At 42.8% G+C, this 12,400-nt stretch overlaps 1 protein-coding gene across 2 annotated transcripts in view; it reads right to left on the bottom strand.

Moving 5' to 3' along the window:
* The window catches only part of DNAAF11 (dynein axonemal assembly factor 11), a 70,818-nt gene that overhangs the window by 30,361 nt on the left and 28,057 nt on the right, over positions 1–12,400 (bottom strand). Inside the window, exons 6-8 of one of the 2 annotated variants that reach the window (XM_059392967.1) lie at positions 10,909–11,100; positions 8,104–8,181; positions 2,417–2,482 (exon numbers count right to left, since the gene is read on the bottom strand). In XM_059392967.1, coding sequence (XP_059248950.1) covers positions 2,417–2,482; positions 8,104–8,181; positions 10,909–11,100 — 336 coding nt within the window. The remainder of the gene's footprint in view (positions 1–2,416; positions 2,483–8,103; positions 8,182–10,908; positions 11,101–12,400) is intronic. The other variant, XM_059392968.1, reaches the window with a different exon arrangement.

Raw genomic sequence — 12,400 nt, forward strand, 5'->3', positions numbered from 1 at the left:
ACGCTGGCCCTTCCTGTACAGGATGCTTCTCTCTTTGAAATTACTTATTAGATGCTTGCCTGTTTATTGTCTGTCTCCCCACAGGGCCATAAGCTCTAGGATAGCAAGACTGTGTTCAGAACACGCTGGCCCTTCCTGTACAGGATGCTTCTCTCTTTGAAATTACTTATTAGATGCTTGCCTGTTTATTGTCTGTCTCCCCACAGGGCCATAAGCTCTAGGATAGCAAGACTGTGTTCAGAACATGCCTATTACAGTCTCCCCATGCCTGGGACATAGTAGGTATTCTAAGATATTTTCCGGATAAAGACAGGAAATGTATATGAATGAATGAATGAATGAATGAATGAATGAACGAACTTAACTTTCATACATCCATGTGCCAATGAAGCTAACAAGGAATTTTAGTGTCATTAGTTCAGACAGAATCATGGGAAGGGAAGGATTTTACTACCTAGACAGGAGAAATTTCACCACTCCTTGAAAAAGTACACGATGGTGGATGGGGAGAGTTTTCGTGTGAGGACTGAACATGAAGGAACCAAGAGAGCTCCAAAGAGAAAGGGGTATACATTCATTAAGCTCTGGAAATACAGCCTAAACACAGAAAGGACTTAGAAAGATGAAACAGAATGTTTAATGAAACACAACAGAGAAGGAGTTTGGGTTGCTGCAGGGACAGAAGACAAGGGATCAGCTGGAGAAGAGCCACAAGCCTTTTAAAGGCAGGTGGGCTGGCAGCACCCGGGGCAGAAGACTTAACAGAAGGTATAACAGGGTGTCTCAGCATGAGGAGGAAGGAACACACTAAGAACTAGTCCTTCCTCACAAGAGCCAGAGTGGAAACAACCAAATGTCATGTACTGGTGAATGGATGTACAGAAATGTGGTCCAGCAACACAATGGAACATTACTTGGCCACAAACTGGAAGGAAATTCTGGCATACTACAACATAGACAGACCCCAAACACTTGACACAGAGGCAGAAGTGATTCCACTTATATGAAGTACCGGGAATTGGCAAATCTACAGAGACAGAAGGCAGACTCGTGGTTTCCAGGGGGAAGGGAAATGGGTGTGGGTTTCCTTTTTGTGGTGATGAAAATGTCCTGGGGCTCAATGTTGGCAACGCAGCACAGCCTGGTGAAGTCACTATGTGCCACCAAATCTTGTCCACTTGAAATGGCTGACCTGGTGAATTTTAAGTGACCTGTATTTTACTACAATTAAAAAAACAAAGAGTTGGCCCTTGGCCTATTGAGTACACTTTCTTGCTCCTCTGATTACTGTATTTACTCTTACAAGATTCACCCTCTGGAAATTTACTCCCTTCTAGATAATTTCAGGATAACAATCCCTCTGTTCTTCATAAAATGTCCACTGGGTTTACTGGGAGATTGGATAAGATAGAGCACACAAAGAAGGGCTTCAAAAGAGAAGGGACTTTATCATTCATGCTTGTAAATGTCCTCTGGCTCCCATGACAGGCATTCATTCATTCATCACTCAAGCATTCATTCATTCCTGAGCTCTCAGCACTCCAGGTGTGAGGCATTGGTGTTGGCACTGGAGAGACAAGGAGGGAGGAACAAAACAAAGTTCCCGCCTTGCCCACACATTTTTTAAAAATACAAGGAAATATCTTTTTGGTCAGGTAGAAATCAAAAAGCAGGAGAGGTGGAAGGAAGTGCTGGGGCAGGGATAGGCGCGGTCTTAGATCCGATGGTGAGCAGAGGCCCACAGGAAATGGGGCAGCAAGCCTTGTGGACGCCTAGCGTGAAGGCACACGGGCAGAAGGATGCATGGGAGCAAAATCCTGAGGCACTGGTGGGTCCCAAAGAGCTGGAGAATTAGAAAGACTCCATAAGTGGTCACTGAAGTCAGAAGCATGAAGGGCAGTGAGCCAAAATCTAAAATCCTCAAGGAATGAGGCAGGATAGGACACAGCCGGGGAAAAAGTTGTCTGCTAGAGATAAAGAAGCTGCAGGCTGTACCCGTAGGTCTCTAAGGTGGGACTGGAAGGTGGGGGGCACCACCTGATGCTCACTATTATATCAAAGTGTTTTGGAAAAAAGAAAGAGAACATAAAAGTACAGTGGCAGTACTGAGAGCCGAGGGGGTCTGCGGTATCAGCATTAGGAAGCAGCAAAGCTCTGAGAATTATTTAAACTCTGCCTTGGAAGAAGAGATCACAGAGTTTTTAGCCCTGGGATTGTTGGTTTATTTACTTCTGCTTTTCTTTTTCATTTTTATACTTTTTAAAATTATGGTATGTTCTTGGTCTTAAAAAAAGAAGGACGTCTTCATTTGGCAAACAAAACTCCATTTCAAAATACTTCAGAACTCAAGAGATGGCACTGAGTATGAAAACAGGAAGAAATGACATTAAATAAATCCATAATAAAATGTCCTTACCTATAGACAGCAAGGTCCAAGATGATCTGGTTATGTTTTTCATCATCTTTCAAGGAGAAGTCAAGTCTAAGGAGCAATCCGTTTGAGGGGAAGAAAGATGATGTCTTTAGCAATATTGTATAGATAACCCACTCCATTATCAAAAGTAAACTTGGTAATAATTATATAATAATCTCCAATGACAAAGTTATTTTGGTAGGTGAACAATAAAATGTCTACGTTATTTAAAAAATTCAAAGGAAACCTATAATATATTCACAAATTATTTGTTTACATTGTTAATGTGTGAGAATCCTAAGGTAAATAACAAAAAAATTAGCATTGGTGCAGACACAGAGACATCTGGTGGTTAAAGCTTTCTTTTCTATTTCATTCAAGTTTGTTAGAAGCAAGCTAAAACACTGTAATTATTTATGGGGAAGTAAATGTTGTATTTGCCTCCCTGTATCCAGCATTCTATCCCTTTGGTTTGTTTCTTTATTTGATTTGTTTGTTTTCTTTTTCCTTTTAGGTTTTATTTATTTTAAAGAGAGAGAGAGAGAGAGACAGCATGAGCAAGTGAGCATGAGCAGGGCGAGGAGCAGAGGGAGAGGGAAAGTAGACTCCACCGTGATTCCAGAGCCCCAGTGCAGGGCTCAATCCCAGGACCTGAGATCATGACCTCAGTGGAAATCAAGAGTCAGACGCTTAACTGACTGAGTCACCCAGGTACCCCATCCCTTCTGTTTTAAATAGTCCTGTCTTCCTTCTTTCTCCGTGCAATCTTTCTTTTTTTCCTTTCATTGCTGACTTTTGCGTCACCCTGGAAAATGCTACGACACTGCCCATGATCTATCACCTCCATACAGATGATGATACAAAGGTTCAGAAAGGTTGACCCAGCTGGAAAAGAGGCCATATGAGCCTGGAGAGGCAGGATTTCAAAGTCCTACCTCTGGGGTGGCTCAGCTAGTTAAGTGTCTCAGGTTCTGATCCCAGGGTTCTGGGATCAAACTCCTCATCAAACTCCTTGCTCCAGCAGGGAGCCTGTTTCTCCTTCTCTCTCCCCTTCTGCCTGCTGCTCTACCTATTTGTGCTCCATCAAATAAATAAATAAAGTCTTTAAAAAAAAAAAAACAAGTCTTATAATTTTCAACTTCCTAGGTATAACTTCCATAGTGGCAACATACCATTCAGAATTATTTGGTTGATTTATTTTGAGCACTTCGCTGGTCATATTATTCCATAAAATACATAATCCAACAATATTAAAGAATGTAAGCTAAATTGTTTGGAACGATGTGGCCGTCAGCAGAATGTCTGTGTGTGGCCGTCCCTCTCGGTGCTTTCAACAACCCAGCCTTGCAGGACTCCTTCAGTTGCTCAAATGACCCACGCATTTGTGATCTCATCTCCGGAGCTTTCTTATGTGTTGGCCCCTCTGCCTTGATTGCTTATTCCCCAATTGTCCAGCCAGCCAACTTGAACTCTCCCTTCATATATCACTGGAAAGGCAATTTCAGAGAGTTTTTCTATGGCAGAGATCGCTATTCATTCCCCACGGTCCACTTCCCCTTTATCCATAGTAATAGAACCCGTGATCTTAATGAGGAACATGCTATGCAGAATAAAGACAACACTCTCCAGCCTCCCCTGCAGCTGGATATGGCCATGTGATTTAGCTCCACGAAGGAGAGCACTGTATGGTGCTCTCTAGGAATTTCCGTAAAGAGAGGGAGTGTGTGCTCTTTCCTCCCTCTCTTCGTCTTCACCCAGCTGAACAAAGAGATTATAGGAGACCAAGAGAAGAGCCACAGAGACTACTTGGCAAACTGTTGTAACTGCAAGAGGCAGATGACAGGTTCTCAGATGGTAAGATGGAGTTAGTGAGAAGCAGTTGGATTCATGTAATATTGAAGGAAGAGATAGTAGAGTCACTGATAAAATGCCAGAGAGAAGAATCAAGGATGGATCCAAGGTTTTTGGTCTTGTTAAATGGGGGGGATGCTTGCTACTGAGTTGGAGAACACTGGGGGACAAGCATGTTATGAGGGAAAGTTGTAGTGGGCATGGGAATTAGGACTTCTGTTTCTGTCATGGTAAAGTTATAATACCTACTTTACATTCACATGGCGAGGACAAATAGCTAATTCAACATCCAAATCTTGAGTTCAGGGAAGAGACTGGTCTGGCTATAATGTAAAGATAGTGTTTAAAGCCATGGAATTTGGTGAGAGCCCCACAGCGTCAATGTGAAATAAGAAGGCAGCTGAGGAGTTGGCCTGGGAGCACTTAAGTACATCACAAAGAGAGTCCAGCAAAGCCTGTGAAGATGAGCAAGGAGGAAGGTCAAGGAATCAGAAGCAAAGGGAAGAAACTTCTAGAAGAAGGAAGGTAATGATGGAGATGCCTGTGTGGCTCAAGTCATGATCTCAGGGTCCTGGGATGGAGCCCAGGCTCTGTGCTCAGTGGGGAGTCTGTTTGAGGATTCTCTTTTCCCCTCTTCCTCTGCCCCTCCCACCTCTCAAATAAATAAATAAACCTCTTTTTAAAAGATTCTATTTATTTATTTGATAGAGAGAGGGACGGCAAGAGAGGGAACATAAGCAGTGAGGTGGGAGAGGGAGAAGCAGGCTTCCTGCTGCGCAGGGAGCCTGATGTGGGATCGATCCTAGGACCCTGAGATCATGACCTGAGCCACCCAAGTGTCCCTAAAATGAATAAATCTTTAAAAAAAAAAAAAAAAAAGGTAGGTAATGATCAATTTGGCCAAATTTGCTGGGTCAAGTATATAGAGCCTGAGATTTGAAATGAAGTGACTGAACACAAAAGCAAAGTGAACATGGACCATGGGGACATGTGACACTGAACACAGACATGATATAAACACAGGACACAGAAGCGATGTGAACATACAGAAATGATGTGACTACAAAAGTTTTAGGTGACAGAATATGCAGACATGGTTTCAAGGAGAGTGAAGTGAGGAGCTGGTGACTGAGTCCAGCATCTAAGTGGCTTGGCTACTAAGTGGGGACAGAGAAATAGGATGGTAGCTGCCAGGGGAACTAGAGAAAGGGACGTTCTTGTTTTTTAGGATGGATGATATCACAGTGTCCGTAAACTGATGAGTGGATCTACTGGGAGGGTGAGAAATGATACAGAAGAGAAGGGGGTCTCTGCAGAAGCAAGCCGTTGACCGGAAGAGGGGTGGGATCAGCATGCCGCAGAGAGAGTGACTCAGGACGGGAAGTTCGCCCCCTGCCGCAGGAGAACAGAGAATTTGTGCTACACCCAGAGACACTGATAAATTGGATGAGAAAACTTCTAACTGCTTCTTTTTCTCTATGGAGTAAGAAATCAGTTCCCTAGTTGGGACCACACAATGGAAGTAAGAAGGGAACAAAAGGGGCGAGAGCAGCCTATGGGAGACCGCACGAGTGAATTACCAACAAAACACAGTATGACCACCGGAAGTCCAATGGAGGTCCAGGGTCGTGGATTTCCAGTAAGACCAGCAAGGGAGCTGGGAGTTTTCCTCCAGGCATGCACGAGGGCAAGTGCAGGAAGGCATGTCTGATTTAAATGGGGTTGAAATGAGGAGGGAAGGAAAGAAGGACGAGAGTTGAAGGTCATGTCAAGAGCGAATCTCTGTGACGAACGATCAAACCGCAGCAGAGTGACAGAAGGGGAGAAGATGAGCGGCAGGGGCAGGCAGAAAGCCAGGAGATGAAATGGTTCTTGATCTTCATGGGCCAGGCGATTACTGGAGCGCAGAGAGCTCCCCAGGAGCATAGGGGATGGTGCCCAGTGGGACACTCAAGGGAAGATTCCAGAGGTGGAAGAGATACAGAAGATGGCAAATCTGAGAATAAAAGGGAATTGGGTGGCCGGACTGCAGGGGAGATGATGGCGGGGAGTGAGGTGGTAGAGGGCCAGGAAGGCCCAGGCTGGGGTGGGTAGTCTCCATCGAGGGCGAAGTCACACGACTGACGATGGGAGGAAGGGCAGAGACAAAGACACTGGTCTGCGCGCAACAGTCTTCTGCGGTGAGGGGGTGGAGGGTGAGCGTAAGGATTGGGCAGAAGTAGTCCACGACTGCAGAAGGGCAAGGGTGGTGCATCCAGATGGCCTGTGCTCCAAGGGGGGCTGGGAATATTTGGGCAAGGGAAGAGAAATGGTCTGAAAGTGGCTAAGAGGTACAGCTCTCCTAGAGGTAGATGTCCTACGGAGAATAAGGGAGGCAGAATCCTTAGCTTCCATTCATGAAAGAGGATAAAAGGCGTGCTGAGAGAAAAGGCTGAGGATAGAGGCTTTGCTGAGGAGGCACGAGTTCCAGAGGGCACGGTAGCAGGGAAGGACGGGTCAGGCAGGAGGAAGCGAATGAGGTGGACGGAGAGGTGTACAGAGCCATAAGGGACTAACTTTCTGGGAGGTGACGGATGACCCAGGACGGGGAGGAAGGGTGACCATGGCAGGACGAAAAGTAGGTGGTAGTAGGGCAGGTGGGAGGTATTCAGTTCTTCACGGATCCCCCTAACCAGAGTTAGCAGTCGGGGCAGGTGAAGTGGTGAGTGTGGTGTGAGGAGAGGTGGTCTCACCGGGGTCCCAGAGAGCTCTGAGAGACTCCCTCAGGCCCTGCCACAGGCTGAAGGGAGACTGCCTTCCAACTAGATTTCGGAGTTCAATGAATGTGGACACCTGTCACAGTCACTGCCGTATCCTCATGTCATGTCTTACGCTACATTAACTTCTGCAGGATAAAGAAGCGAGGTGTTGTGCGGCAGATATAAGCTTGATCATGGAAGTCACTAAAACTGGGTTAGCATGAGCAAGGCAGACACACCATCCATTAGCTTGGGCAAGTCACTCCACCTCTCTCAAGCTCAGGTTTGTAACCCATGAAAAACAAATACTGCCTGGCACACGAGATCACCAGGCAGATGGAATAAATGATGCCTGGGGATGATCAAGACAGTCCCTTTCTCCTGGGCCTCACATAGAAAATGAAAGGGAAACAGACAGCCTTTGAGCAATGAAATGAAGCCAACGAGATTTAGTCCAAAGGGTTTTTGGTCTGTACTTTGGCCACGAAAGGCTATTTATTTATTTATCTATCTATTTATCTGTTTATTTATTTATTGGCCTTCTTTCTAGTTTTAACTTTTAAGACAGCCAGACAGGGTAGATATTATTAGACCTGAGGATTTCTGGTTTGAATACTTTCCTTCTCTAATTAATGTCATTGAAGTATCTATATCAGATTCTTCCCTTAGCCCCCCAGTGCTTTGGAGACATATCCCAGAGTGGAAAGCAGACACACACACAGGAGAGGTACCATAGTCCCAGCCACCCTGTTCAGGGCAGAGCTTTAAACATCAATAAACATAAGAATAATTCACTTGGAATTTTCAGGCAGAAAACTGGATATGGTCCAAAGTTTCAGGGGATATATAAATAACTAGGATTTCCATATGTCAAGATCATGTTTGGAGTGCCAAGAAAATAAAATATAACATTATGTACTTGAAAACATCATAGATGCTCTGCTTTCAAATATACGCGCAGTGACATTCTTACTAGGCTCATCAGGCTTGTTAAGAGCATTTAAGATACATTCTCAACACAGCAAACCTGCAAGTGAAAATCATCGTAATGACCACCAGCAAATGTTCTGCTTCTTACAGCATCTCTTTGGTCTCACGTACTTGGGATCATTTACGTTCAAGGCCTTCCCATCTTTAGTGATCAAAATCCTGGGTGGTTTCACTTTCTTCTTCTTTTCACTTGGATTGGAGATGGATAGAACAAGGGGCAATGGGGAGAGAGAAGAATAAAGAGAATTAAAAAGGAATATTTTTGTGAAACAGTTTAAGAGAAATTGATGAGATATCTGTGAACACATCAACAATTCACTGTTCTGAAGCCCATTCTTTTAATGTTATGCTGGGAATTGATAATCAAACCAGATTTCTGCATGATTGCATCTATATCTGTAAAGCAAAAATGTGACCAAGACAATTTGGCAAATAATTAAAAAGGGGGGGGGTGGAATCCCTCCTTTGTGTGAAATATCCATGAATATTTCGATCAGTCTACTTTATGATTATTTTCCCAGATAACTGTCAATTCTCCATTTGTGTCTACATCTCTGCGTTAGTTAAAATGGTCATTTTTAAAATGCCAAGTAGATTGTATTCTATAAAAGTAAAAATACCAATACTTTAGAATCTATGCAAAAGGATGTTTATCACAGTCTTAGCAGTGGCAAAACCCCAGAACTATGATGAATGCCCTTCAGTGGAGGAGTCATGGGCTCCACGGTGGTATTCATGCTATAAAAGAGGTTGCAGCTGTTAAAAAATGTGTTCGCTCTTTATCTACGGCTCAAAAAATTGATGGAAAATGTTGATGATGTATTTAGTGAGCACAAATTCATAAAATATAAATCCATTTTTGTTTTGTTTTGTTTTAAGAATTTTATTTATTTATTTGACAGAGAGAGACACCGCGAGAGAGGGAACACAAGCAGGGGGAACTAGGAGAGGGAAAGCAGGCTTCCGGTGGAGCAGGGAGCCCAATGTGGGGCTGGATCCCAGGATACTGGGATCATGACCTGAGCCAAAGGCAGATGCTTAGTGACTGAGCCACCCAGGTGCCCCTCCATTTTTTTTTTTTAAAGATCCTAAATCATACATTTGCAGAGATGATGTATACCATTGTAGAGGGTAGAGAAGGCTCTGGTGGGATTGACCCCAGCCTGCTAACACTCATTACCTAAAGAGGTACAGACAAGAGGAAAAGAAATGGTTTAGAGAGGAAAGATTCATGGGATAGCATGAAAGAAAAGTGCAGAATGTAAGTTCTAGCTATTTAAACATTACCGAAGATCTATACAAACTTCCTAAGGCATACATGGACAAGCTTTGGAAGACCAGATGGAGAAATGTGTTTAGTAAATGGAACTGTAGGCAATTCTTTGCCTTGAATTTCTCCTTTTTTAATACAGATTTTGTATCAGTTAACTTTATTTTAAAATGTAAATTTATGCACATTTTTCTGCATCTTAAACTGGGTCCCCAGGTCCAATAAGTTAATATGTCCATGCACCGCATTATTCTCCATGACCCAGGACAATTAAGGGACATCCAGGAGAGGCAAACATCCCAGGGACCAGGGGGACTGAGTACACTACCGCATACAGTATGGAGTGACTTGCATTTCTATCCATTTTAGCTGTACTTTATTTTAGGCTGTTAGGGGAGAAAAAAATGTTTCCTGGTTTCAGGCTCAATCCAATGTATTACACAATATACTTTAATATATGGACATTTTATCTATGTACACATACATAAATATGATATGTATATATGCATGTACATTGCATATATGTTGGAAAGATACTACATATTATAAAAAAACATGTCAAACTTTCATTCCAGAACTTTCTTAAGTCTACAAAGTACTTTTACACATTGGCTCATATGATTGTCTTAACAACACAGCAGGGGAATTAAGGCAGGGATGAGAATCCCTGTCTAGCAGATAAGGAAACAGATGAGCAGTTAGGTGATTCCCAGCATCACACAGACAGTAGGGCAGAGTCAGCATGTGAGCCCATGTTTTATTCCAGTGCTCTCCCCAAAGCATGGGGTGGCCTCTCTGTGTACAGACTACCATATTTTATAAACAAGAATTTTGGGTAAAATTCAATTCTCATTTTGATACCTCCCTATCATCTAGCTAATGAACAAAATGGCATGAAAGCAGAAGTGATTGCTAATAGTCTTTTTTAGTCTTTTAGGTTCTCGCTTTCAGTCGATAATCACAGGGAAAGACACTGTGCTCCGCTGTCGTAACTGCCACGCAGACAGCGGTGTATCAGAGTTAAATGATCCCATTCCCAGGCACAGGAATTAGAAGTATTTCCATAAGTGGCACATTTTATATACTAGGCCTGAGCAATGACATGAAATGACATAGGGCTTAGCTTTTAAAAAGCCTCTTTGAGAATAACAATTTAAGCATTCTAGCTTCTAACAAATCATCAAGCTATATCTAAACAATTCAGAAGTGAAAGCATATGGTGGAGTGCCTAAGAGAGTTGTATTAGGAAAATAGAATGCCCAGTGAAACAAATTTCTAATTTCGCAAATTATAAGATGCAAAGGAACTTACCCCACAAACTGCCCTTTTTCTCGGTGGTGTGATGATCATTATCTCTAACCCGGGCCATACTTGTATTTGATTCACTGAAAGTTGTTAAAAAAGTAAAGACATCCAAACAAAACTACCTAAAATGCCATCATTCATGACATCCTAAGGAAGGGAGTCTGATATTAACAAGTGTTAGTAGATACAATGCAACAGGGAGCTGAACTTGAAAGCAAAGTCAATGTGTGATGGCTAGCAAAGATTGAATGCAGTTAAGGAGTAAAATCATGTGCAGTCATGAAAATATAATCCCTTGGAGAGCATTGCATCTCTCTCAATGATAGGAAAAAATTAAATACCTTAATTTTTCTTGGTCTTTTCGCTGTTTTTCCATATGCCTAAGTGTTTCCAATCGAGATTCAGGAGTAAACAAAGAGGGCTTGTTCCAGAATTCCAGGTCATCTTCACTGTCCTTGGACTTTTTTTGGTTGCATTTCCCTTCTTGTCCTTCTGGCGCCTGGACATGGCAGCTGCTCTCTACTGAAAAGGGGCTGGAAGAACAAATAGATCCAGAGCATGTAAGACCAATACTGGGTATCATGGAGTTTTGTGCTCAATACTGTCCCTTAAATCTCTTACACATTTTTCATAAGTTATCTTCTTACCTTTGAATGACAAAACATGTCTACAGCCATACCACCCTGAACGCGCCCGATCTCGTCTGAATGACAAAACATCTCAGAAAGAGTGCCTATGTAAGCCAAGGTAGACAAAGGTACTGCCCCAAATGGGGTAAGCCCTTATCATCTAACACGTGTCACACTGCAGTGATCAGACAGAAGGGCTCCCAGGTCTGGCTGACATGAGTCACCTGGGGAGCCTTATGAAGAATACAGATATCTAGACTCCCACCAGAAATTCAATAGATGTGGGACTGGGCCCAGGAATCTGTGTTTTATGATATTTTGCAAGAAGCTCTCATGATCAGACAAACTCAGGGACCACTGGGCCTTCCCAATGACCCCACCTCCATTCTGGCACTCCTCAGTTCCACCCCCCACACTGCTCTCAGAGAAATCTTTCCAACAGGCAAATTAGATCAGATTATGTCCAGGTTCTTTATTGATTCTCTATCTCCAAAATTGCCTAGTGGGATATATAGGCTCTTCCGTGGTATGGCCTTTTATGGATCACTTCTGATGTCATAGCTTTAGATGGTAACAGTGCTGTGTTCTCTTTTTTATTCATGTTCTGTGGACTGTCTGAGTTAAATGATGTCTCTCTATGACATCAAATGGGGCATATGGCATTCATTCAGTGTGGACTCAAGAAATATTTATCGAGCACCTTCTGTGTGCCAGGCACAGAAAATGACACTATTTTCAGGAGATGCTACTCTAGCAGAGGAAAAATGACACCAGTCAAACAGTAAACACTGAGAGATTCTCTCCCCTCACCTTGCCCTGCAACATAAACTCTGTTTCAAAATGACATTACATGAAAAAATCCACAGGAAGCCTTCAGCACCAAGTATGGCAAACATTAAGTACTCATCATAAATGTTACATTTTATTGTTGGTACAGAAATGAGATGACATCAAAGGCTCATTTAGTTGACCTTCAGATAAGATGCGATTTGAAGAGATGGACCAAAAACACTAGAATGGGAAATTTAAACAGTATAAACAGAACACAGAGTAAGATTCTGCTTACACTTTGTTACATATTACAAAATGTAACTATATAGTTTAATAAGCAAAATAATGCAAATTGCTGAAAACAAATGCTTCGCCGTATAGCTATAGTTCTTTATGGTGTTGAAAAGCCAATCTATTAAGGGGATCTATAATA

Source organism: Mustela nigripes, chromosome 3 (genome assembly GCF_022355385.1).
Source record: "Mustela nigripes isolate SB6536 chromosome 3, MUSNIG.SB6536, whole genome shotgun sequence".
NCBI classification, from domain to species: Eukaryota; Metazoa; Chordata; class Mammalia; order Carnivora; family Mustelidae; genus Mustela; species Mustela nigripes.